This window comes from Puma concolor, chromosome D3 (genome assembly GCF_028749965.1).
Source record: "Puma concolor isolate L17-30 chromosome D3, mPumCon1.1.hap2, whole genome shotgun sequence".
NCBI lineage: Eukaryota > Metazoa > Chordata > Mammalia > Carnivora > Felidae > Puma > Puma concolor.
Window position 1 is genome coordinate 77,544,989 of NC_141678.1, and position 27,867 is coordinate 77,572,855.

General features: G+C 48.0%; 1 protein-coding gene and 1 long non-coding RNA gene across 9 annotated transcripts in view; one reads left to right on the top strand and one right to left on the bottom strand.

Moving 5' to 3' along the window:
• The window catches only part of ALPK2 (alpha kinase 2), a 120,324-nt gene that overhangs the window by 66,600 nt on the left and 25,857 nt on the right, over window positions 1-27,867 (bottom strand). For all 8 annotated transcript variants that reach the window (XM_086683112.1, XM_086683110.1, XM_086683107.1 and 5 more), the window contains one exon: window positions 8,748-10,482. In XM_086683112.1, the coding sequence (XP_086539238.1) occupies window positions 8,748-10,482 (1,735 nt within the window). The remainder of the gene's footprint in view (window positions 1-8,747; window positions 10,483-27,867) is intronic.
• On the top strand, window positions 4,318-27,739 carry LOC147575646 (uncharacterized). The gene is made up of 3 exons (XR_015242595.1): window positions 4,318-5,371; window positions 16,973-17,128; window positions 27,347-27,739. It is a non-coding gene; the product is annotated as an uncharacterized LOC147575646 (long non-coding RNA).

Below are 27,867 nucleotides of genomic sequence, written 5' to 3' on the forward strand. Positions count from 1 at the left end.
AAAATCCTGTGATTCTTTACGGGAACACCTCAAGCGGTAGTATTCACGCTAGATCTTGGTCTAATTACGCCCGTGGTTGGAGTTTTACTGCCCACGAGGGCCACCCAGAGCTCTTGTTACAGGGCAGATTCAACAAGCCGGGGGTAAAATGTAGAGATCTGTAATTGTTTTAATGTTTATTCGTTTTGAGAGAGACAGAGAGAACGTGACGGGGGGAGGGGTAGAGAGAGAAAGAGAGAGGATCCCAAGCAGGCTCTGCGCTAACAGCCCAGATGTGGGGCTTGAGATCCTGACCTGAGCTGAAACCAAGAGTCGGGCGGTTAACCCACTGAGCCCCCCAGGTGCCCCTAGAGATCTGTGTTCTTAAACATGCACCTTAGCGAATGATTCCAGTGCAAATAATCCAGGCCCTCCCTTTGCACTGCTCTGAGCCCCTGAGAAGGAGGCCTTCAGCCCCTGGGGGGGGGGGGGGGGGCGGTTCCCTGTGCACAGGATCTACAATGAGTTATCTGTCTGAGATGGGTTAGTAGGGGAATGAGGTCAGTATAATGCAGATGCATTCATATGTGATTTTCTCCTAGGCCAGGGGGCCCTGAGTAGCTGCAGTATAGAATCTTGAGCAGGAAAAGGAAGGGCCTTCAGCTCAATTTTTGCATTGGCAGCAGACTCTCTGAAGTCCTCTTTGCATAAAATAAAAAATGACGTGTGTCCTTGTAGTTCCTCTCTCCTGAGACATGCACTCTAGACCTGTGTGTCTGAGGGCAGTGTGCACCCCTAGGCCCAGTTCCCCACTCCTCCCCCACCCCCCAGGCCCAGCTCCCCCCCCCCCACCCCCCAGGCCCAGCTCCCCCCACCCCAGGCCCAGCTCCCCACCCCTCCCCCACCCCCCAGGCCCAGCTCCCCCCACCCCAGGCCCAGCTCCCCACCCCTCCCCCACCCCAGGCCCAGCTCCCCACCCCTCCCTCACCCCCAGGCCCAGCTCCACAGCAGCCATGCTGGCCAGAGACCCAATTCTGTCCCTGCTGCCTCAGCACCCTCTGACTTGCCTAACTAAAGGGCTGCCAGCATTTCCACTCAGTTATCTTGTATATTTTTAATATGTACCATGGCAACTATTGGCTAACCTGAGCTGCCTCCCTGCACAGTCCAAGTGAACTTCCTGGTTCAAAAAGCACCTTTTTTTTTTTTTTTTTTTTTTTTTGCTTTTGGTTCTGGCTTTAAAATGACCTATTTATGAAGGGACCTGTGAGGAATGCTGTTTTTCTCAGGAGCCCTGACAATTTAAAGGGTGTGATTTTGCAGAATATGGGGGGTTTCGGGATACATATATTGCACCCAGAGCAGCGACATCTGAGAGTGTGGAGAATACCCACGGCCTGTTTGAGACACAGCACTCAATAACCTGGCGCTTTGTTCTTCAGCTAAGATTGGGGGAAGTCAGGGGCAAAGGGCTCCAGAAATCCCTGAGAGAGCACTTTCATGAGGTGTGCAACCTTTAGCTCCCTGTGGCTCTGCTCTGTGGGTCTTCAGCCTGGAACCTCCCGGGGGACCCTTCCACTAAGGCCTCCAAGTCTATAAGCCTGAGCCCTACTACCCTAGACTCACTGAGCTCAGGACTTCTGGGGGTCGGGCTTAGGCATCTGTACTTCGAGCAAATAGCAGGGAAGGTCCAAAGCCCAGCCAAGACTCTCAAATGTGGCAGCACAGAGAATCACCTGGGAGCTTTTAAAACCCCCAATGCCCAAGCCACACCTAGACCAAATTACCTCCAAATCTCTGAGACCTGAACTCAGGAAACAGGATGTTTAGGTCCCAGGTGACGTCATGTGTAGCCAGTCAGCCAGACCACTGCTTGAGGGTCTTCTCTTTAAGTTTATTTATTTATTTTGAGATAGAGAGCAGGAGCAGGGGAGGGGCATAGAGGGAGAGAAGAGGGAATCCCAAGCAGGCTCTGACGTGGGGCTTGAACTCAGGCACCGTGAGATCATGACCTGAGCAGAAATCAAAAATTGGACGCTTAACCAGCTGAGCCACCCAGGCACCCTGGGTTTTTTCTGAGAAAGAGCTCCTCTCTATAGACCAGGGCTTCTGGAACTTCTGTGTGTATAGGAATCACCCAGGAATCCGGTTAAAATGCAGATCCTGATTTGGCAAGGCCGGGCAGGGTCTGAGATTCTGCACTTTGACAAGCTGGTCTGCAGGCTGCACTGTGAGCAACAAGGCTGTAATGACTTTCCATTGATTATTTAACAATGACTGAGTACGGGCATTAGCTGACCTGCAGGTGCACGGCAGTGATGGTATTTGGCAGAAATGGCACAGTGGACTTTGTGATGAAAAACAAAACAAATGTTCGGGGCTCCTGGGTGGCTCAGTCGGTTGAGCGTCCGACCTCGGCTCCGGTCACGATCTCCCGGTTTGTGGGTTGGAGCCCCGCGTCGGGCTCTGTACTGATGGCTCAGAGCCTGGAGCCTGCATCGGATTCTGTGTCTCCCTCTCTCTCTGTCCCTCCTCTGCTCGTGCTCTCTCTCTGTCTCCCAAGAATAAACAAATGTTAAAAACAAAACAAAAAAATAAATGTTTGTGTTATTTGCTGGGTCAGCCATGGAGTCATGCTGACGAGAGGCCTGACTGCCACGTGCTAAGAGATGAGCAGTTATAAACTTCTGCCTTCCTGTCGTCCGCAGAGAGCTGGCTTTCTGGAGTCTGTTTTAACAGTTGTTATGGGGCGGGGGGGATTAAATGCATTTTATTATGCAGATGAATTTAAATTTCGGGTTGCTCTATCCCAGGTATGAAAACTACATTACAAGGAGGTTGAGATTATCTATTTTCCTATGCTAAAAAAAAAAAAAAAAAAAAAAAAAAAAAAAAAAAAAAAAGCAAAAAAAATTATTGGAGGGCTATGTGTCCTGCCTATCACCGGATGGCCACGCACATTTCAAGCTGTCATATACTGTGTCATCCCTGCACCACCTGCTTAGCTACTAAGCTGAACTCAGATAAGCATGAAGTTTCCTAACAGTTATCACACGAGCCCACACCGGTGATAAGTTTCAATAGATTTTCATGAATACACTCACACACAAGTAAAACTGAGAAAATCTGAATAAGATCACTAGATAGTATCAATATCAGTATCTTAGTTTTGATATTATGCTACAGTTTTACAAAATGTTACCATCGGGGGGGAACCTGGGCAAAGTAAAGTGCACAGCCTTCTCTCCATGTTGTTTCTTACAACCGTGTGTGTGCACCTACCATTATCTCAAGGAAGATTTCAGTTAAAAACAGGCATAGGGGCACCTGGCTTACCCTGGGCACTTGGGTAAGCATCCGATGTCGGCACAGGTCACGATCTCACAGTCTGTGGGTCAGAGCCCTACATCGGGCTCTCTGCTGTCCGCACAGAGCTGGCTTCAGATCCTCTGTCTCCCTCTCTCTCTCTCTCTCTCTCTCTGCCCCCCCCCCACTCACACACTTGCTCTCTCTCTCAAAAATAAGTAAATATTTTTTAAAAAGGTATAAAATCACTTCCAGCCAGCCCTTGATACGCTTTCAATATGGGGGGAAAGGACAGAAGTATTAAGAAGGTAAATAAAAGGGGCACCTGACTGGTTCGGTCGGTAGAACATGTGACTCTTGATCTTGGGGTTGTGAGTTCAAGCCCCACATTGGATGCAGAGATTACTTAAAAACAAAATCTTTGTAAAAAAAGCAAAATAATAAACAAAATAAAAACGATAATGCTCATTAAATGCTAACAGCATAATAGGTACTGCGATCCGCGTTTCACGTTCAAGACTTTAATCTTCATAACACTCTACGAGGCACTATTATCATGATTGTTATTATGATTTCTGTTTTCTGTTTTAGATGAGGAAACTGGGTCTGGGAGAGCTTCGGGAGTTTTTCCCAAGGTCACGGGGTCAGAAAGCAATAGCACAGGACCCAAACGCAGAGTCCACTGCATGACACGGAGGATGAGAACAAGAATGGAAGAAGTCACAGTTAGGGATGAGGACTGTGCTTTGGGGTGGGGGCAGGGAAGGCAACTTGAAGCACTTTGCAGGATGTTGGCCTCGCAAGATGAGAGGAACTGAGCTGGCAACAAGCCGAGCGAGGCTATTTCCAGGCAAGAAGACAGAAGAAAACACTGCATGTCTGGGAGAAGGCTTCATTTACCCGCTGAAGAAAGCGGCGTGTCTGTCCGCTTCGCCACTCAGAGGTGGATGGGAGCAATATGGCAGAGGGTCTTGAATGCTAGGGGGATGTGGTAAGGTCTTCCTGGATCTAATCGGCAATCTGTAAAAGCTAACAAGGCACTGATGAGGCCAAGGTTATATGTGAATCTCCAGCATTCACAAGGGAACCCAAGTGCAAGGTGTTTACAGTTTAGTACAAAGTAATCGATTCCCAGGGCCAAAAAAAAGCAATGGGAAGCAATGGGAAGTGATTTGGAGAACTGGTATGTGAAGGGAACCAAAGAATGAACACCAAAGGCCGTAAAGTGGTTGAGACCAACGATCTTTATGGAATCAATGGAATTAAATCTAGTTCCATATGGCTGCTTGTTCTTTCAATTATTGAGTGCCTACTGTGTGGCCAGCACCATTCCCAGGACTTGGGATAGATCAGTGAACAAAATACAGTGGCCAAACTCCCTGCCATCAAGGAGCTCACCACCTTGTGTGCTTAGTGCTGATTCCCGACCAGGAAGATTCTTAACTCTCAAAACCTAAGATTCCACTTTCATACTGTACTCTTCAGATCCCATCACCCCAAAGAGAAATGCAAATCTCTCCAGCGTGAAGCTGGGCAGCGATGCAGAAAGACAGACACAGCACTTCTGACTCAAGAGCGAGGGCGATCTTACCGCCGGGTGGTTACAAGGAAACTTAAGATGGGCAGGGCGTCAAGACTTGCCTCTGAGCTGGATCATAAAACCAAAAGCAAAACCAAGGTGAAGGATTGGCTGTGTGACCCTTGAAGACGATTCAAGTTAGCCTGGGGTACCCTCTCTGCTTTCCACTCCCCAACTGGGATTAACTTTGGAATCTTCCATAACTGTAGAGAAACTGGGGGCTCTCCAATCCTAGCCTGGGTAAACACTACTTCAAGACAAATCGGAATGGCCTTGCACTGTAAAAGCAGGAAAGGCAGATGGGAAATAAGTCCACTCGTTTAGGTAGGAGATATTCTACAATATAGCCTTGTTCTTAGAACACAGCAGAATGAGAGGTCTGGGATTTTCCTCAGAATTGCTAAAAGCAATCTACAGATGAAGAGAAACTGCTAAACGATAAGCTGATGGTCATTGTTTCTCCCCCCTCCAAAAAAAAGAAAGAAAGGAAAAAAAAGACGCCTCAAGGTAAGTGAATCAGGCAAGAGTCAAGAGTGGGCAGATTTATTAACATTACCCCCAACCAAGAATTTCTAACATTTCAAATTTCAAGTTCCCACAAGCTTCAGTTGTCTGAGAATAAATGTCTCAAATGTCTTTTTGTCTTAGTTATAGAAAGATTCACCAATTTTTTTTTGTGGTATTTTAACAGGTTTGATTTAGCTCCTAGTGACCTTCTCATGCTTTTGCGTCACATTTGCAGTGATATTTAGGCCTTTGGCGGAAATTTGGCTATATTGTATTTGCATGTAAGAAACATGGGCCTCTTCCACAGTGAGACTACTGACTTTTTGCATGGGTCAAAAAATGGGCACTCACTGTGCCACAGTCCCTGCAGCATTTCCCCACTTTTTTTTTTTTAATTTTTTTAATGTTTATTTAGTCTTTGAGAGCAACAGACGGAGCACGAGTGGCAGAGGGGCAGAGAGAGAGGGAGACACAGAATCTGAAGCAGGCTCCAGGCTCTGAGCTGTCAGCACAGAGCCCCACGTGGGGCTCAAACTCACAGACCAGGAGATGGTGACCTGAGCCAAAGTCAGATGTTCAACTGACTGAGCCACCCAGGCGCCCCTCCCCACTTTTTGTTAAGGAAAAAAAATGCCACAGATACAGAGGTACTATTTCTTTCTCTCTCTCTTTTTTTAAAAAAATATTTATCTATGTATTTATGTACTTTAATGTTTATTTTTGAGAGAGAGCGAGCGAGAGAGACAGGGTGCGAGTGGGGGAGGGGCAGAGAGAGAGGGAGGCACGGAATCTGGAGCAGGCTCCAGGCTCTGAGCTGTCAGGACAGAGCCGGATGTGGGGCTCGAACCCACAACTGTGAGATCATGACCTGAGTCAAAGTCGGGCGCTTAACCAACTGAGCCACCCTGGTATCCTTATTTCTTTATTTTTAAGGGGAGGGAGGGGTGGGGGGGCGGGGAGAGAATCCCAAGCAAGCTCCACGCTGTCAGGGCAGAGCTCCACGCTGTCAGGGCAGAGCCCCACGCAGGACTCGATCCCTTGAACTCTGAGATCATGACCTGAACGGAACACAAAGAGTCAGACACTTAACCGACGGAGCCCCACCCCCCCGCCAGGCGCCCCAGTCCTATTTCTAACTTGGGGCTGCACAGAACTACTCTTGAATACACAACTTGCACTCACACTTCTGGCTGCCCTTGAGTGACAGGCCAGCTCTGCTACTGGGCACAGCAAAGTGAGAACAGCCCTCCTACCCGCACGGGGCAAGCTTTCTAGAGAGTCACTTAGCCATGCCACAAAACACAGGACGCACCTCAGACCTCGAGCAGAAAGCAGGAGCAGTGAGTGCGTGTGAGTGCAGAAGCAAGGGTCCCACAAGAACTCTGGTGGCCACAAGGATGTGCATGAGACCGTCGACTGTGGTCCCGGAGATGGCCCGTGTTATTTAGCTGCACTGGGCTTGCCGTCCCCAAGACTCCGGTCTCAGATTGCAGTTAGGGGCACAAGCCGAAAATGACAAAGGGGGCTCCTTCCTTAGCCTCCCCTCCTTGTTGGCAGGTGAGGAAGCTAGAACCTGCCTCCCCCAGTGGTGGGTCTAAAACTAACTTTGTCACTCTCCTCTTCCTCTCCACCTGCTCCTCATTGGCCACTTTACCCCCTCCCCCCCACCCCGAACTTTTAATAGTCAAGGTAATTCGCCCAATAAAATGCTCGATGTGGATGAACAGTTGTAAAAAGTACTTATCTGAGCCAGGAAGAGCATCTGATGACTAGAAAAGGAAACGCTATGTTTATTGACATGAAAAAATTAATACTGCAACTTAACTTTGTATTAATATTTTGCTAACCCACGTCCATAAGCTTATCCTGGGTATGCATCTGTGCTCATTGGCGTGCGATCACTCCAGCGGTATGCGAAACAACCACATAGAAGGGGCGCCTGGGTGGCTCAGTCGGTTAAGCCTCCGACTTCAGCTCAGGTCACGATCTCACGGTTTGTGGCTTCGACCCCCGCGTCGGGCTCTGTGCTGACAGCTCAGAGCCTGGAACCTGCTTGGGATTCTCTCTCTCTCTCTCTCTCTCTGCCTCTCCCCTGCTCATGCTCTTTCTCTGTCTCAAAAATAAACATTAAAAAAAATTTTTTTTAACAACCAAATAGTATAAAGCTGGCTCTCCTGCATAAAGTATAAACATGACTTTTATGTGACAGAGTTTGGCCAGTGGGGCAGAATGATTTGCTCAGGAAAAAGCTACCTCAGATCTGGAGATTTTTTGATTGGCTATTTTAGGACTAGGTCTTTAGAAACTGATGTATTACATGTTTACTTTTTCACAGAGTTCAGTAACTGAATGCATTTGGGAGTATTTCATTTTCTTTGGAGAATGCCTGATCTATAAAAACAATACTAGGTTCCTAAAGTATGAAGTTGTGGGGGGGGGGGAGAACATAGTAAAGTAGGATGGTAAAAATAACTGATTAATAACTTGTCTTAGGTAGTTATTTACAAAAATAAAATCTTGGCCATGGTACAGCATTAGTTCAAAGCCCATTTGGGACCCTTTAAAATTAAAAATACAATAAATAAATTCATATATCAAGCACAATGTCTTTTGTGCATTGATTATTGCCATGAATTTAATTCCATCTCTTTCAAATACACCCCCCCCCCACCCAATCAGGAATAGAGTAAAACAAATTTACTTCCAGGCAGTATTTTCTTAGCCTCTTTTGTATTTGTGATCTCAGAAAAACAAAACATACATTGGTTCAAAAATCTATTTTGATTTTTCGGCACAGAAAACCAATTCTGTCTACTTTTCCCAGCACCACTAAGTGAATTCTACAAATCATTTAGACCACCGAAACCTCTCATTTTACTATGAATTCTGATTCCAACTAGCACTTCACATTTTTAAAGTGCTCCCGAAAACTGACTCAGGCGAGTTTTTTTTTTTTTTTCCTTTTAAAGTCTACACCCAAAACATTTGCTTGCAAAACTTTCTGAATAGGGACATTGCCTGGTGAGACACATGCAGTAGACAAAATATCAAATTTCTTTTTCCAGCTGTCCAGAATCCCATTAGTGCCTCTTGCTTCTATCTGTCTTTTGCTATAATTAGGATGGCTTAGGGTTTATTTGGGCCTTTTTTCAAAACCAGATTTCCTTCTTACCAGCAGCAGCTGTCATTCACAAATACCCTAATGGTGCTGGGAGACTTCTTGTGATTTACATTGTGGTACGGCGATCATAATATGAAATGAAGAGAAACCCACACACACACACACACACACACACGCACGCACACATGCACACACACACAAGCATGCACACACAAATACCTTTCATCTAGTAATTTTTGAAAAGAGGAGTCTTACCTGAGGATGAGCACTGCCGTCTGGAACCCCGCTTGTCTCAAATAGGGTACTGACCAACACCCCTTCTCCCTCGAAGTTTGAGTTCCCTCCTTGGGGGGGTGGGCCCAGGGGAATTCGCAGGGTCTTTGCTTCTTGCTCTGCTTGGGCTGGAACGGCACATTCTCCTGCACGGAACTGGGAATTCCAATCAACAGCTTCTGCTTTGGCATGAGGACCGTCTCTTTTATCACTCTGGGCTAATGGGCGCTTAACAGGCTCTTTGGGATAGAGGAGATTAAGGGTGGCCTCTGTTGTGCTTTCTTTCAAGTTGGGGCTCAGCTTCTTGGGTTCCCCTTTGGTTTCTGGCCGCCTCACCCCGGCAGGTATCTCGGAGCCCCTCTTGCTCAATGAAACCTCGTCCCCTACTTTTTTCTCGGCTGCAATCTCCAACCACTGGTCCACCCCTGAGTTTTCTAACTCACCAGACAGACGCTTCATCGCCGTCTCTGTCACCGCTTTATCCATGTTTAGCAGATTGTCACTGGTGAATTCCTCTCCTGCTTGGTGGCTGTCTCTGGTTTCTCTTCGAATTCCTGGATAATCATTTTCAGCAGCCTCAGAAGCAGTGGGTAGTTTACATCTCGCCTGGTCTGTCACTGTAGACGTTACATCCCGGTGAGGCCCCAAGGTCAGAATCATCCCCGTTTGCAGGGATGAGGGACTGTGAGTGGAGGCTTGGCTGCTCCTCACCCCTACTTCTTGGGGTTGTGAGTGATTACCGCAGAAGCCACTGGTGGCATCCATAGGCTCCATGTCATCTGACACCCGAGGCCCACAACCCATTTCACTGAGGAAATGCTCACGCCCACCCGGGCCACACGAACCGAATTCCATCCCTTCGTCGTTGCTTTCTAATAAAAAAACCTGCCCAGTCCCCTGCAGGTCCCTTTGCCAAACTGCATTAGAGTAATCCGTCATAACGTCGGAACATTCCAGATACTCTAGGTCATCATCTGAAAACTCCTCGGTGCAGGTTAGGGTTATCTCTGGGCAAAGTTCATAGTCGCTGTCAGAGTCTTCGCTGGACACCTGTGGGCTGCCTTGCTGCTGAATCGTGGCCCTGTCACCTGGGCCATCGGATGTGGCCGCCACCGCCAGCGGTAGGCTGAAGCTAATGTATTTCTGCACTCTGGGATTCGGATGACCAGACTTTAAGACGTCCTCAAGAGGGCCATCACTGTTTAAGGCCCCATCCACTGGCCTTGATCCTTTGGAATGCACTGCCCTGTGGCAATACACATGTTGCTTATCGGGAATATTACTTGATTTAGAAGAAAGCCACCAATCCGCAACTTCCTCTGTGCTATCCAGATCACGAGCCTCTTCGGTTCGCCTTGCTCCTTTAACATCCAAGGGATTTTCAGAACCGGAGGCACCAGTGTCATTATTGGCCAATAACCGGAGCGAGCTTGAACAGCCGAATTTGGAGGACGGGGAGTCAGCTGACATGGAACTACCTGAGGGGACACTTTCTTCGCCCCTACGAGGATGTTCTTTCTCATCAAGCTGGTTTGCTTCTTCCTGCATGCTTGACTCTGTTGCATGTTTCCAACCCGTGTCCCCGCCATCTTTGGGGTTAGGGGAGAGCTGTGGGTTCTCTGCTGAGCACTTGACTTCAATGGAAGCAGAACAGCAGATCATTCCAGAACAGTTTTTAGCAGAGATCTGATAAACAGCGGTGTCATCTGGGGTACAGCTAGGATGAAGAAAACACACTTGGTAAGTTGGCCGTGTTTGGATGGGCATGCCAACATTCCTCACATCATGGCACAGAAAATGACCATGGTTTTTTGCTGCACACTCAAGGAGATCTGTGATCTCCCTGGAAAGGGGCTTGTGGTCAGAGTCAGCCAGCTTCTGAGTCCCAGCTGCCCTGGAGCTGAGAATCCAGGAAGCCCGGCATTTTCCGTTAAGACCTTCCCCAGTCTTACCCCAACTTGAAAAATGATGACAATTATTCAGACAAATGGGGAAACATCTCACACTCTAATTTCTCCTTCTCTCCTTTTATTTTGAGTCCTTTTTACACTATAGGAATTTGAAAAGGCATTATTTTCTAGAGTGAGACATTGTACACAAGTAACTGAAGTATTCGACCTCAGGCAGTGGACAGCATAAGCAGTAACTGTTTTTAAGACCATGCTAAGAAGGCATGGTTCTTTTTTTTTTTTTTAATTTTTTTTTAATCTTTATTTATTTTTGAGAGAGACAGCGTGAAACTCCAGGGGAGGAGCAGAGAGAGAGAGGGAGACAGAGAATCCAAAGCAGGCTCCAGACTCTGAGCTGTCAGCACAGAGCCCGACACGGGGCTCAAACTCAAGAACCGCGAGATCATGACCCGAGCCGAAGTCGGACGCCCACCCGACTAAGCTACCCAGGCGCCCCTAAGAAGGCATGGTTCTTGCCAGGAGGCTATAAAGACGCCACACTGGGATTATGTGTAGGAAGAATGTGCCCTTTCCTCTTCATTGTACATGACTATGGGGTCTAAACCATGACCCATGAACCCCCTGGCCAGAAACCCATGCCCACATGCCATCCTGACTTACACAGACCAAGCCAGGTGCTTGGCTTTGGCCCAGCAGGGACAAACTTGACTCCTGGATCATGTTGAGCCTGCTCTCCCTGCTCCAGGAGGGACGGTGCTCCTGTGTCCCCTCCCTTTACTGACTGGAGTTCCATGGAACCTTGAACCTAACAGGCTTTGCTGACCTCTCCTGCTAGGGCCTTTCTCCGGGCTCTGCAGTCCCAGGAAAAGCCTGTTGCACTGGCTTTATAATTTGCACTCATAGATCTCATTTGATCTCAGTGTAGCTGTAACATTGCTGGCCTCACTCTGCATTATCCGGCACAGAAGTAAATGAGCATTTTCAGAAGGCGGGAGCCGTGGGTTGGCTCAGAATTAGAAGTGATGTTTATTTTTTTTTTTAATTTTTTTTTCAACGTTTTTATTTATTTTTGGGACAGAGAGAGACAGATCATGAACGGGGGAGGGGCAGAGAGAGAGGGAGACACAGAATCGGAAACAGGCTCCAGGCTCCAAGCCATCAGCGCAGAGCCTGACGCGGGACTCGAACTCACGGACCGCGAGATCGTGACCTGGCTGAAGCCGGACGCTCAACCGACTGCGCCACCCAGGCGCCCCAGAAGTGATGTTTAGATACTTATTGCCTGATCTGTGTAAAATAAGCACACACATCTAACCCAGAAGGATCAGTGTTAGACACCGGATGGCACACCGTCTTCCTTATTCTCCTTCTTCTCACCGAAGGCACCCCTCTGTCTCCCTAAGCTCATATGTGCTCATAAGCCCTCCATAGTCGCGTGTGCTCACATGCGCCTCATTTTCAAAACACCATACGCTAATTCCAATTTTCTTAATATCTTGCCCTTTTTTGTAATCTGGTTCCCAAGTAGAAGCCACACAGGGGTGGCTGAGGGTCACCAAGCTGGACCCACAGCTGATATTCAGACTTGCCCTGGGCAACAACACGGGGAGACTGAAAGTTAGGGTCACTTTCTAGAGGCAACAACACTTGCTGCTCCTGTATACTTCACGAGGTCATTCTGAGGTTCAAATGAGAAAATCAATGTGAAGGGGCTTTGTAAAGCAGAAACTTTACGCTACATATATGCTAAGAATGTAGAAGCTCTGGGGCGCCTGGGGGGGCTCAGTTGGTTAAGTGTCCAACTCTTTTTTTTTTAATTTTTTATGTTTATTTATTTTTGAGAGAGAGAGAGAGAGAGAGAGAGAGAGAGCATGAGTGGGGAGGGCCAGAGAGGGAGGAAGACACAGAATCCAAAGCAGGCTCCAGGCTCTGAGCTGTCAGCACAGAGCCGACGCGGGCTCGAACCCACGAACCACGAGATCATGAGCTGAGCTGAAGTCGGCCACTTACCTGACTGAGCCACCCAGGTGCCCCAAGTGTCCAACTCTTGATTGCGGCTCAGGTCATGATCTCACAGGTTCATGAGTTCCAGGTCCATGTGGACGGTGAGGAACCTGCTTGGGATTCTCTCTCGCCCTCTCTCTCTGTCCCTTTTCCTCCCCCTCTCTCTCAAAATAAATAAACTTTAAAAAAGAATATAAAAGTGCTAAAATGATAATCATGTGATGTGATAGGGGTATTAGCTAACGCTACTGTGGCAGTGATATTGCAATATAAATGCATCAAATCAAAATGCAGTACACCTTAAAACATACACAACGCTGTATGTCAAATATAACTCAATTAAAAAAAAAGAAAAAGAAGAAGGATGTGAACGTGCTAAGACCAGATTACCTCTGGTTCTCAAGAACTGTGCAGAAGAATCACCAGGAAACTCTACTGAAAATTCTTGAATCAGAATCTGTGGGTAAAAGTCCTGAGAATCTGCTTTTATTTTTTTTTTTTTAATTTTTTTTTCAACGTTTATTTATTTTTGGGACAGAGAGAGACAGAGCATGAACAGGGGAGGGGCAGAGAGAGAGGGAGACACAGAATCGGAAACAGGCTCCAGGCTCCGAGCCATCAGCCCAGAGCCCGACGCGGGGCTCGAACTCCCGGACCGCGAGATCGTGACCTGGCTGAAGTCGGACGCTTAACCGACTGCGCCACCCAGGCGCCCCAGAGAATCTGCTTTTAAAGATCCCAAATACAGGGGCCTGGGTGGCTCAGTCAGTTGAGCATCCGACTTCAGCTCAGGTCATGATCTCATGGCTTGTGAGTTTGAGCCCTACATTGGGCTCTGTGCTGGCAGCTCAGAGCCTGGAGCCTGCCTTGGATTCTGTGTCTCCCTCTCTCTCTGCCCCGCCTGTGCTCTCTCTCTCTTTTAAAGTAAATAAACATTAAAAAAATTTTTTTAAGGTCCCAAATACATTCTGCTACAAATTGTCCTTGGTCTGCCCTTGGAGACATCCTCATCACTTATGCTTGGGTCTCTTCATTTAAGCCAAATTAAGGCTGAACAAAAAGAAAGGGGCCTCTGCCTGAGCTCCACATGGCCTATACCACTGCCTACATGCCTCTTTTCCAGTAGTTCTGGGAGACCTGGCCTCAGCTAGGAACTTACAAGGAGCATCAAACAGTACCATGGGCTACTGGAAAATTCTAAGTAGTTGGGTTGATTTCCTGATTTATCCAGACCAGGATCTCTATGCCAGAGAAACCACCTGCCCTGAAAGTACCAGGACTTGTGTGGAAAAAACAGAAAGGCAGAGAAGAAAGTAAGGCAGAGAGATCAAAGGACCAGGTAAGAAAGCAGTAAAGGAGGGAGCACCTGGGCGGCTCAGTCAGTGAAGCATCTGACTCTTGATTTCGGCTCAGGTCACCATCTCAGGGTTCGTGAGATCTAGCCCCGTGTTGGGTTCTATGTTGATCATGGAGCCTGCTTGGGATTCTCTCTCTCTCTCTCTCTCTCTCTCTCTCCCTCTTTCCCTGCCCCACCCCCACCAAAATAAATAAATAAACATTAAAAAAAACAAAACAAAACAAAACCTACTAGGGGAAACAATCGAATCTCTGCGAGAACCTTGTCGGTCACTTCTGGGCTAAGTTGCTCCGTGGAGACTAGAAAAGCAAGAGAAGCTCCAAGGAGGGGACTTCGGTGACAGCAGCTGAAACGGTGTGAGTAGGACTGGGCTTTAGAATCTTTGCAAGATGCTGGCAGAGTGACCTGTGTGCCCCACAGTGATTTGACAGGAATGCAAAAACATCCCGGAAGAAATTCCCTGAACAATTCATTGCGTTCCCTTCTTGACTGTCTCTCCTTTTGGCGAAAGGAAGCAGCAACATTCCTGACTTGCTGTGAAAGTCTTGCCAGAATGACTCTACTTGCTGGAATACTCTTTGTTCTTTCTAAATTACTCATTTCCATATTAAAGAAAAAGAGGTACATGTAACCTTAAGTGGGTGGGGCTTCCTCTGGGCTTGAACCCCCTGGGTTGGTCTAGACCAGAGGTTCTTAAATATTATGACGGCACGACCCCTTTCCACGCTCAAAAATAATTGAGGACTCCCAAGAATGTTTGTTTATGGGGTTATATATCACTATTTACCATATTAAAATTAAAACAGAGAAAAGTTGAAAACATTTATTCATTTAAAAATAACAAAAATAGGGGCGCCTGGGTGGCTCAGTCAATTGGGCATCTGACTCTTGATTTCAGCTCAGGTCATGATCCCAGGGTCACAGGATCGAGCCCCTCATCAAGCTCTGTGCTGAGTGTGGAGCCTGCTTGGGATTTTCTCTCTCTCTCTCTGCCTCTGCCCCTCTCCCCCACTTGTACACTTTCTCTCTAAAATAACAAGTTTTTTAAATACCAAAAACAAACTCATTACGTCAGCATAAATAACACATATTTTTCTAAAACAAAGTAACATTTCCTAAGAGTGGCATTGCTTTACATTTGTTCACACATCTAATATCTGGCTTAAAAACCAGCTGCTGCTTCCACGTTCATTGTGATACGATACATTCTTTTGGTTGAAATACATGAAGAAAATCTGGCTTCACGCAGATATATACTTGGAAAAGGAGGGAGTATTTTAATAGTCTTTCCATATGATTGCCAATAATCTTCTTTGAAACTGAAGTGGGTGATGGGGCGCCTGGGTGGCGCAGTCGGTTAGGCGTCCGACTTCAGCCAGGTCACGATCTCGCGGTCCGTGAGTTCGAGCCCCGCATCAGGCTCTGGGCTGATGGCTCAGAGCCTGGAGCCTGTTTCCGATTCTGTGTCTCCCTCTCTCTGCTCCTCCCCCGTTCATGCTCTGTCTCTCTCTCTGTCCCAAAAATAAATAAACGTTGAAAAAATAAAAATAAAAAAAAAAAGAAACTAAAGTGGGTGCAATGTGGAATCTGAAAGCCTATCAACTAGTTACATAAAATCCAATCATCTGTATTTTCACACGCGCCTTTACCCACTAGAGAGCTCAAGAGGAGACGTGAACAGACAGAATAGTCAATGAATTCGAAGGTGATTGAGATGATCCAGTCTTCAGAACAGAAAGAAAAAAGAATGGAGAAAAGTGGGCAGAATCTCAGAGACCTAGGGGACACCACCAAGCTCGCAACATGCATGAAGGGAATCCCAGAAAGAGAGGAAAGAGGCAGAAAGCGTGTCTGAAGAAAGTGGAAGTCCTTAGTTCAGAGAAGGGACTGCAATGATCGCTTAAAAGCTTGGATTTTTTTTTTAATTGAGGTGTAATTGAAATATAACATTACATTAGCTTCAGACTGACATATTGCATTAGCTTCAGATGTACATTGGCTTTAGACATATAACATTACATTAGCTTCAGATGTATCAAATAACGATTTGATATTTGTATATGTTAAGAAACGACCACAGTAAGTCTAGTTAACATCGATCACCACTCAGAGTTACAAATTTCTTTTTCTTGTGACGAGAACTTTTAAGATCTATTCTTAGCAACTTTCAAATATACAATACAGTATTATTAGCTCCAGTCACCATGCTGTATATTATGTTTCCAGGACTTACTTATTTTTTAACCAGAAGTTTGTGCCTTTTAAAAAAGTTTGGGTTCTCATCACAAGCAATAGATACTATTAGTTTTCCTTGAGGTGACAGGCCTACTTTGTTTCTTTTCTTTCCTTTTTTTAAACGATTTTTTGTGTTTATTTATTTTTGAGAGAGAGAGAGACAGAAAGACAGAGCGTGAGTGGGGGAGGGCCAGGGAGAGAGGAATCCAAAGAAGGCTCCAGGCAGCGAGCCATCAGCACAGAGCCCGACGCGGGGCTCGAACTCACAGACCGCGAGATCATGACCTGAGCCAAAGTTGGACACTCTACCGACTGAGCCACCCAGGCATCCCTAATGTTTATTTATTTTTGAGAGAGAGAGAGAGAGAGAGAGAGAGAGAATCCCAAGCAGGCTCTGCATTGTCAGCAGAGAGCCTGATGCAGGGCTTGAACTCATAAACCATGAGATTACGACCTGAGCCTAGGTCAGACAATTAACCGACTGAGCCAGCCAGGTGCCTTGATATTCTTTGAAATGCCTACATTTCAATCCCCACCATGACTGCACCCTCGGGTGGTGGGTTTTCACATGCATTACTTCACATGTCTATTCATTCACTATCCCAGTGACACAAACAAAACAGAATGACTTACTCCATGTAGGGCTGCAAAGTGGATTTTCCGGCTCAGGTTTCTTCTCTTCTTCCTTTTGTCTCCTGAAGGTCATTCCCCTGCTCCCCAGAAAACGCTCCCCGCAGAATTAAAATTCCTGAAACTCAAACCATGCGATCTGACCAGACGCCCCGAAGATGGTTCGTGGGAGACGAGGCTCAAGCTTTTGGCTCGAGGTGAGATGTGGAATCTTCTCTGGATCTCAGGTACTGTTCTAGTTTACCATGTTCTCCACTTCCCAGTGGAGGAAAACAAGTTCTGGGAACAAAATGCCTGCAGTGTTTTCATCGGTGCAGCCAGGAATGCGGAGGTGGGGAGGCCTCCAAAGCCCCCGCCTTCTGTCCCCACCCCGTGGATTTTCTGAGCCTCTCCTGCCCATGCAGCAGGGAGGAGGGACAGCGCTCTGCTCAGTAAATACTTACGCGATGACATCTGCATCCTTGCCAGGTGAAGGTCAAAATAGTTTCTTGCACTAAGTGTCTGTATTGTATTACTTCCCTAAGTGCTACTATCGATTTTATTGATCGGATCATTCAGAATAACTAATGGAGTAAGAAGGGCTTGGGTTTTTTCATGCCCCAAACCTACATTTGTTATAGAGAATTCTATATTATGTTAGGGAAGAATTCTAATATTAGAAACACACAGACCTTCTTGATCGCATCTTCTGCAAGCAGCTACGTGTATTTCCAAACTGATGAGGAGTTGCCGCACACATTTACCGATTTACTCATTTATCCAACAGATTTAATGAGCCACCAGTCCGAAGACTGAAAGGGGACTTGGAGCTGTGGCCCTCTGGACCCTGCCTCCCTCCCTGCTGTGTCCTTCTTTGCTCTGCCCTGTCTCTCGGAGCTGACCCTTGAGGCTGTGTCTCCCGGGCTCCCAGCACCGCTGGCTTCTTGCTACCCTGGAGCACAGGGAGGCAGGAGATTGGAGAGGGGGGAGAAGGGGAAAGCCAGCCTCAGGTGGCATTTCTAATAGGCTGCATATACCCCTTCTGCCCTGTGACCCAGAACTAGCAGTCCTGCGGCCTCCCTTCGACGGAGCAGCCTCGGAGACGGCGACTTCCTGCTGACGTGAATCTCTGGGTGACCCCTGTTTGGCTCAGTTACCTATATGACCCCGCATTTCGTGCTTGAAAATAGCTTTTGTCTTCCTGGTTAGACCCTGAATGATACAGAGATGATCTAGTTTACTGGAACTGAGGCCCAGAGGAGATGTGACTGCCTTAAGTCACACAGTTAAAAAATGATCAGAAGTGTCCACCGTGTGTAAGGCACTGTGTTGGCCTCCTTGTAGAAGACGGACGTGGTAAATTCCTAGGCCCTTGCTAGGAGCTTCTCATCCAATAAGAGAAATGGTCTATCTATACCAACAGCTACAATGCAGGACAGTGGGTGCAAAAGCTGAAGCAGGCCCAGGAAATACGCAGTAGGACTTTGTCAGGAAAGTTGGTATACGCCTGGGGTTGGGGAGGGGGCTGATCATTCCAGGCAGGAGGGACAGCCACAAGGTGAGCCGCTGGGAGAGTTGTGGGCTCAAAGGTAGAGCCACCGCTTTATTTATCATTTAACCAGGACAGTTTAGAGAATGAAAAGGGACACTATTGATACACCGTGACCACAGGCAGAAACCAGGGCCATCCCAGGGAAACTGAGGCCGACTCAGGTAAATCAGGAGGTACGGTCACCCGCCGGGAGTTGAGCAGGGGCCTGGATCATGGGACACTTTCCACTGCAGACTGAGGGAGTCTGGACCTCAGGCCCCAAATGGGACTCCCTGGGAATCAGATCAAAGCGGCCATTTAGGGAGGAAGGGAAGCCATTCGGTAAGATGCTCCCCACAAGTGCATGGTGTACCAGAGTGAGAATGGAGGGACCCCGCTCTCCATACGTGACATGGCCTGTGGCCCCCGCTTGAGCAGGGACACCTCATTCTCCCGTACGCCCTGCTGGACCTACAACAATATTAAGTCCCAGAGAAATTGATGGCACAGGACCTGTTTCCTTCCCCAGGGGAAATGTCGATTTTGCAGAGAGAGAAGAAGACTTTCGGGTGTCAAACAAGGAGCGGTATGCAGTTTGCAAACTCTAGCGTCACCGAATCCCCAAAGGCACGATCGAGGCAGGGAGTGCTTCTGGTGCTAGGAGGGGAGAGGTCAGGGCGGCCCGGATCGTCAGACCTCATGCCAGGAGCGTGGAACTTGAGCACAGGGGGAAGGATTACATTTTGGCTGGTGGGAAAGGGGGGAGGGCATTGCTGGCAGCTGTACCAGAGCTGGACCGAGCAGGTCCCGCGTAAGGGACAGGAAAGAGAGGGCCCTGAAGGACGGGAGCAGTGGGCCGAGAGGCTCAGAGCAGCATGGCCCGGCACGCCGTAAACACCGACCCGGTAGTTCTCAGCTCTGGCTGCACATTACAATCACCCGGGATGCATTTTAGAAACAGCAGGGCCAGAGAGTTTTTAGGGCAGCGAAGTACTCTGTATGATACTATAATGGCGAATACATGTCATGACACATTCATCCAAAAGCATCGAATGTACAACACCAAGAGTGGATCCTAATGTAAACCACGGAGCCTGGCTGACAATGACGGCTCACGGAGGCTCACCGATAGTTAACAACCGTAACGCTCTGGTGGGGGGATGTTGACAGAAGGGGAGGCTGTGCGTTGGGGGGCAGATATGAAAACTGTACTTTCTGCTCACTTTTGCAATGGGCTTAAAACTGCTCTAAAAAATGCAGTATTTCAAAGGGGGAAAATACCAGGGTCAGGGCCCTACCAAAAAAAAAGCAATGAAGCAGCCTCTCGAGGGTGATGGGCTTTGCCATGCGTATTTTTTAAAGCTTCCCAGGTGATCCTAAGGGGGAGGCGGAGCCCAGAAGCACCTAAGTGAATCTTAGCTCTCCTATGGTCATGAAGGAGGTAGGGGAATCGGTAAGCTGATGGAAGAGGAAGTATCTTTGCCTGGGTATGTATCAGGCGTGATTTCTTGGCTGTATTTTGGCACAGAAGTGCTAAGCTTTTGACAGGCTTTTGAATCTCTGGGAGCCATGCAGGCTGACCGGATATTCTTTAAACGTTTTTTTAACGTTTGTTTATTGTTGAGACAGAGAGAAACAGAGCATGAGTGGGGGAGGGGCAGAGAGAGAGGGAGACACAGAATCCAAAGCAGGCTCTAGGCTCCGAGCCATCAGCACAGAGCCCGATGCAGGGCTCAAACCCACAAACCGTGAGATCATGATCTGAACCAAATTCGGATGCTTAACTGACTGAGACACCCAGGCGCCCCAAAATTACCTGACTTTTTAAAACATTTTTTAATGTTTATTTATTATTGAGAGACAGAGAGAGACAGAGCGTGAGCATGGGAGGGGCAGAGAGAGGGGGAGACACAGAACCCAAAGCAGGCTCCAGGCTCCGAGCTGTCAGCACAGAGCCCGACGCGGGGCTCAAACCCACAAACCGCAAGATCATGACCTGAGTCGCCTGACCAGATATTCTTTAAATAAGAAATGAGCAAATGGACTTCCGAAGGGAAAAAAGCCTACAGCATTATTACCATCAGGCTTAGTTAACAGACAACCAAACCCTCTTGGCAAAAGAAAACTCAAGCATAGCCGGAAATAGTCCCTACCCACCACCCAGGTTAGCACAATGCCCAGAATGTGTCCAGAAATCTCAAGGTACATTGGGACACTAGGAAAGCTCCTACATTCAGCTGTAAATCCATCTATGACAGACAAGGCAGCTTGAGAGCAGGACCGAGGACAACATACCAGCAAACACTGGAGGACCCAGAGCTCTTTTATAAAAGCAAGTCAGCTTAGAATTTCTGAAAGACTAGCACTGCTAACTCATCAAACACCCGGCATGCCCCAGACCAAACTCTGGATTTTCCCACCCAAACCTGTTTCTTGTCTCAAAAATATTTCGTTCTACCCATCGCTCAGGGGGCACGCCTCAGAGTCCATTTCTCACCCCCGCTTCTGCATCCAATCCAGCGGCAACTCCTGGCAGATGGGTCCAGAACCTGGCGGCTTCTTGCCACCTGCTCCAGGACCACCCTGGATTGGGCCACTTCATCTCTGGTCTGGATTATGGCATTGATGCTGCGGGGGGGGGGGGGGGGGGGGAGGCGGGAGGGGGGGTCTTCCCCGCCCTGCCCGGTCTCCTCTGTGGCCACCGTGACCTGGCACGCTCCCATCTCCGGCTTCCTGCTGCCCCTGCTGGTCCCTCTGAGAACACTCTTCCCCAGCACAACCCCACCCCTCTCCCTCTCTTACCCTTCACACCTCTGCTCATAGCACCTCAGCAGAGCCACCTCCTGTCCTGAGACTCTTTCCCTCCCCTTTCCTCTTTGTCACCCAACACTACTGATTTTGCTGGCATCGTTAATGTGCGACTCTTCCTCTCTCCCTGTCCCATGAGACCAGGGTTCACTGTGCTCTCTACCGGGTCCCCAGGGTCTTGATCGGCCCTGGCATACAGTAGGCCGTCCATTAATCCTTATTTTTGAAGGCAGTCCTCACGATCACTTCTTTTTGAGTTATACTCCAGCCCACGTGTTAGTAGATTCTGTTTTAGAGGACAGCTGTGGTGCAGGGAAATGCAGGGAGAGAGGGAGACACAGAATCTGAAGCAGGCTCCAGGCTCTGAGCTGTCAGCCCCGAGCCCAATGCAGGGCTCGAACCCACAAGCAGCGAGATCGTGACCTGAGCCAAAGTCAGACGCTTCACGGACTGAACCACCCAGGCGCCCCTAGAATGTTTGGCTTCTAATCCTGGCTTTGTTCCTAACCAGTTGTTAAGAACCTGGATGAGTCCCGTGATCTCTCTGGGCCTTGGGTGATCTATAAAGTAAAAACCAATTGGGTCTGACCAATTAAATCAGACCTTCTGAGGGGTAGGACCTGAGTATCAGCATTTTTTAAACGTAACAGAGAGCCAGGAGCGGGATGGGCTCCCCCGTGTGTCACTGGGTACGGGAATCGCCTGGGATCTTGTTAAAACTCAGAATCCGATGAGGGCCGGGACGCAGGCAGTCTACCAAGCTCCGGGGCTGTGGCTGCTGCGGCTGCCGCCGCTCTAAAATCAAGTTTGAAGGCAAGGTCTGCGAGTCACTTCCAGCCGGAGGACTCCAATATCTCTAGAGGGTGAAAGTCCCCTTATTAAATTCTCAGAAAAAAAATAGCAGCTGTCACTTGACTTGCTGCTCAATTTGAGCTGAGTTCCCACTAAGCAAATGCCTGGCAAGCTGCCCCCGCAGGCAGGAATGTGGGTGTTAGAGCTGGTTTTGCATATATATATATATATATATATATATATATATATATATATATATCTTTTTTTTTTTTTTTAAACCAACTGCTGGACCCAGGCAGGGAGAATGCACGAAATCAGACCCGAGAAATTCTCTCTCAAAAGCATCCTGGGAGACCTGCGGTCAGGGAAGAAGCCATCACCATGTGACTGCGTCTCTTTGTCTGCCATTCTGCCGGAGGCTTGGTGCTTGCTAGGTCCCGCTCTGTCATTTGGGCCATCTCACCATGCCTCTGCAGCTCTCCCATCGCCTGGGACGTGGGCATGAGCAGGTGGAGCCCCTGGCAGCCGGGAGGAAATTATTTTACAATTTTACTATTATTTCCTGGCTTCGCAATCGTCTTAAACAGCGTGGCCTCTAGAGTTAACAGCTGGCCGACCACCAAGAAGCCACAGTAATTCAAATCGCGTCCTCCCCGTTCACATGGCTGCCCATGGAATGGTTCTGCAAGGAAGGACACAGTTTCCTCGACCCTGGGAGGGTCCCTGGATGGGTCTGAAAATTAAACTGACAAGGACGGATTCACATCTGCCTTTCATTTTTGAGTTATACTCCAGCACACACGTTAGTAGATTCTGTTTTGGAGGACAGCTGTGGTACAGAGAAAGGCATACACTGAATTTTTGCATGGACAGGGGAGCCTTCCCAAGAGAATGAAGACCCAAAGAAGTGACAAGAGCAGGAGCCTTTTATACCTTTTAGACAAAGAACCAGTAAGTTTGTGAAGAATCGATAAGACAAAAGGGTTTGGGCTAGAGGTAGCAAATGGTGAAGAAGTAACTAGGAAGGTAAGAATGAGTTTGACAAGGTTTGTATGGATTTCTTGGCCCCCAGTTCCCTGTCTCTACTGATAAAAATGTCTTCCCTCGCCCTGGCACCAGAAATATACCCTTCACACAGAAGTTTTATGACCTGTTACAGGGAAGAAAGGAGAGGAGGGTTGAGATGTGGGGCTCAGACCTTCAATAGAATAACAAATTCTGGTGGATCCTAACAATGAAACACTAAAAAAACAAAACCAAAAACAAAAACTGGTCGGCAATAAAAGGAATGAACTATCGACATACCAGAGGACACAGATGCTTCTCAAGATAATTATGTGTAGTGAAAGAAGCCAGATACAAAAGAGTACGTGCTCTGTGATCTCATTTATATAAAACTCTAGAAACCATGAACTAGTCTCCGGTGATAGAAGGCCGTTGGGTTACCGTGTGAGGATCAGTGGGCAGAGAGAGGCAGGAAGGCCGGGCTGCAAAGGGGACACGGGAAATTGTTTGAGGGTGATAGATAACGTTCATCTTGATAATGGTGATGGCTTCACGGGTGTGTGTATGCATCAAAGCAAACCAAATTGGACACTTTACGTGTAGAGTTCACTGTGTGTCAGTTACACCTACGCAAAGCTGTTAAATGTACATATATATGCACACACACAAACACACACACATTATGTGAAAAATAAAGCGAGATAAGAAAGGTAGGACATGCTGGGGGCAGACAGTGCTATTGGTGGCTGGGTCAGAGAAGGTCTTAGTGCTCAGGGGAGTTGGAGCAGACATGAGAACTAACCATGGGGCCGTGTGGGGAGAGAACATTCCACGTAGAAGGAAAACAAAGTGCAAGGCCATGTGCGAGCAAGCTGCTAGACCTGGCTCATGTCTCTGAGTTCGGAAATGGCTCAGAAATGAGTTAAGGCATCAAGATCTGGACAAAAGAATTGTCCCAAGGTTCACATACAGTTTTGCACCTGCCCTGACCACCCAGGTAGAGCCCATGTCTTTAGCCTGAGCCTGGCTTCTTCTTCTTTTTTTTTTTTAATTTGAGAGAGAGAGAGAGAACGTGAGTGCACAAGTAGGGAGAGGAGTAGAGGGAGGGAGGGAGAGAGAGAGAGGGAAAGGGAGAGAGAGAGTCTTAAGCAGAGTCCATGTTCAGCAGGGATCGCAACGCGGGGCTCAAACCCACGATCCTGGGACCATGACCTGAGCCAAAATCAAGGGTCAGATGCTCAACCGACTGAGCCACCCAGGCCTCCCAAGCCTGGCTTCTTAACATCAGCTCAGGAATCTGCACCAAGATTCTCATTCAAGAACTCAGAGATCTGTTTGACCCCATCTTCTCTGAAATGGGCAGGCAGCCTGATTCTACTTGCAAATTCATGACCAAGAATGACTTGTGTCTAACAAAGTACAGACCTCAGAGTAGAAAGAATAAACACTTACTAAGCATCTGCTAAGTTCCAGGCACTGTCCTAAAAGCCTAATGTGTATTATCTCATTTAATCTTGACCCAACCCAGCAAGGTAGATACTATTAGTATTCCTATTTCACACGTCTAGCAACTGAGGCAGACAGAAGATAAGCAACATGCCCAATTAAGAGGCAGGGCCAAGACTTGACCCCAGGCAGTAACCCTTGAGCCATCCCTCATAAATACCCACACGTGGCCTCACAGAGTGTTGCAAATCCCTGACTCTTACTCAGTAGCCCCATATCTGCCTCCACTGGCCTGGTCTAGGCCTGTCCCCGTACATGGCTACGATGACTTCCACATTTAGGGAAATCTATGGACTGAGCTGTGTCCCCCTAACATGTCTATGTCGAAGCCCTAACTCCCAATGTGATGGTATTTGCAGATGTGGCCTTTGGGACGCAATCAGGGTTAGATGAGGCCATGGGAATAGGACCCTCGTGATGGGATTAGTGCCCTTATGAGAAGACACAGCAGAAAGCTTGCTCACCATATGTAGAGACACAGCAAGACGGCAGCTGTATGCCAGCCTGGAAGAGGGTTCTCCTCAGAACCCCCCATGCTGGTATCTTTATCTCAGACTCCAGCCTCTGGAACTGTGAGAAATGAATTTCTGTTGGGTAAGCCCCCCAGCGTGTGGAATTTCTGAGCTGACTAACGCAGGCAGGGTCAGGTGGACCAGGCCAGGTCCAACCCCCTCTCACAGGTCCAGCTCATTCTTGGGTTCATCTGGGGCTCAGGTGTGGCCTAGAGGAGGTACTCAGGTTGGCCTTCCCACCCATATGAGGGGGGCTCAGGCTGAGGTCTGGGCTGAGAGTTTGAGATGCTGGGACTGGACCAACCTTGCAGGACTCAGAAGAAGGGAGAGGGCAATCCAGGCAGTTCAGAAGCGATTAGAGTCTGGAGGCAGGCAGAGAGGAGGTTCGGGGTCCAAGTAGCCCAGAGAACTAAGAGCAAGGCGAGGACGGCGGGTGGAGGCAGAGGCAAGAGAAGCCCCCAGGTGTGATGGGGCAAAGGTGGAAATAAATTTCATGGAAGCCCTTGGCTAAGTGCACGAGAGGCGGAAAATAGGGCTGTGCTGGCCAAGACAAAGACACATGTTCCCAAACCAAACTTTGTTCTTAGTGCCTCCCCACCCCCACTCCCAACCCCCTGCCCTGCACCTCTCCCTTCAGAGGTGGAGCAAAGCCCATGCCAGGACTCACAGGGCCTGACTGGTTCCCCCTTTTCCCTCAAGGAGCTGTCTGCCCTTGCCAAGTACCTTCTTCACGATGTCCCCCTTTAAAGAGGGAGTCGGTTGGGGCGCCTGGGTGGCGCAGTCGGTTAAGCGTCCGACTTCAGCCAGGTCACGATCTCACGGTCGGTGAGTTCGAGCCCCGCGTCAGGCTCTGGGCTGATGGCTCGGAGCCTGGAGCCTGTTTCCGATTCTGTGTCTCCCTCTCTCTCTGCCCCTCCCCCGTTCATGCTCTGTCTCTGTCTGTCCCATAAATAAATAAAAACGTTGAAAAAAAATTTAAAAAAAAAAAAATAAAGAGGGAGTCAGTCAAATGATTGCTAATACTAACGCCGTGATTTTTCCATCAGCGAGACTCCCCATCGCGTCGATCATCAGAAGCATTGGGTCACGACTCTGATTACAAATTAAGACGGAACCCCAGTTGGCCCAAAACTCCCCTAGTGTTACTGGTCTGCTCTAAATCCTCAGAAGGTGTTGATGGAGTGGCATTTACAAAGATATTTAGCACATGTCCAATTTCCAGTGATGAGTGCACCTTTCGCTGCCCTGACGTCTTGGGAGGGGCTCTTGGATCAATCTGTCACCTGCTCCCAAACTAGCATTGATTTGCCCCGGGAGCCAGCACCGTGGGGGGAAGCAATGGCCCAAATCCAGCCCCCAGGAAAAGATGAGCGTCCCACAGTGCGGCTCCCATAACCATGCACACACTTACCTAACCAAAGTCAAAACCAGAATGTCAGGACAGGCTGTGGATTCTCAGCACGGAACTATCACCCTGGGGACTAAATGGGAGTTTCTCATCAGACCCTCAGGACTCATTCAAGAAATGCTCCAGGCGAGGTCTGAGGAATGAGTGGAATGCTGAATTCATTCAAGAAGAATGCCATCTGGGCTCCATGCTGGGAACACAGAGGCCTTCCCGGTGCCGAAAGTTCTCCCAGTCACCCTTAAGACTTATTACACCTACTTAAGCTCGAGGGAACACGAAGTTCACAAAATGCTTTCCTACCTCGGACAAAATGCCTTTTCTGTCTTAGCCAAGACATAACAAGATTCAGTCATCTTTATTTCTACCCCATGGTTCCTTGATGAAACACGTTAATTATATTTTATCCTCCGAGAGGGAAATAGCCGGGGGGGGGGGGGGGGGGGGGGGGGGAATGTTGCCAAACTCTGCTATCCTTCTTACCTCCAAGTTGCCCTATTTTTTTTTTTAAAATCAGTTCCAAAATTAAGTTCATTGTGGGGCTATGTTCAAATTGCATAAAATAACTATTATTTACAGAGTATGCTAAATTCTTTGCACATGTCGGTTTCCTCCCCATACCAATCCTATGAAGCAGGTACTATCGTTATCCCCATTTTGCAGATGAGAAAACTGAGGCTCAGAGAGGCTAAGTAACTTGCCCCAGATGGTACAGTTTGTAAGATCTGGGATTTAAATCCAGACAACTTGGCTTCAGATCCTTGCTCTCCATGGTGCAAATAACCTCCTGTCCTTTGTGAGCAAAGTTGATGGTGACAATTCTACTGTTAACAGGATATGTGCCTTGAAGCGTTTCTTTCGGGAATAGAGATATTTTTAACTGATTTTCCTATTCTTATTTGCCCAGACTCTTTCTCGACCAACAATGCATGTGTTTTAGATGTTTGGCAAGGAGCTTGGTTTTCCCTGGGTGATCGTGTACAGAAAGAGGGTGATGACCTCCAGGAACCAAAGTCTTTGGCTCAGACAACAAGCACGTATTGACAACTCTTTCTACACACCAGAGACGCTTCGGGAATATAACACAGTGTCCCAGCGCTCCTGGGGGCTGTCCACCTAGACATGAGGAATAACTAAAAAGGCTAAGACATCATTAAAGTCACAGATTCCACCATCTAAAAAAAACCATCCAAACAGGGTTTCGGGTATAAACATGTATGAGAAAAACAGCTTCAACTTCTCCGTGTGGGTCTCTGCTCACCTGTTAAATGTCCACGTCTTTCCTATCTTTGAAAATCCACCACTGATTCGAACACTTTTCAAAACCATTCATACAAAACGATCCCGGCTCTAAATACAGCTACTACAAGCTAGGGCAGAGTGGTTCTTTCAGAGTAATTCTGGAACCATGCTGCTTGCAGGGAGCGG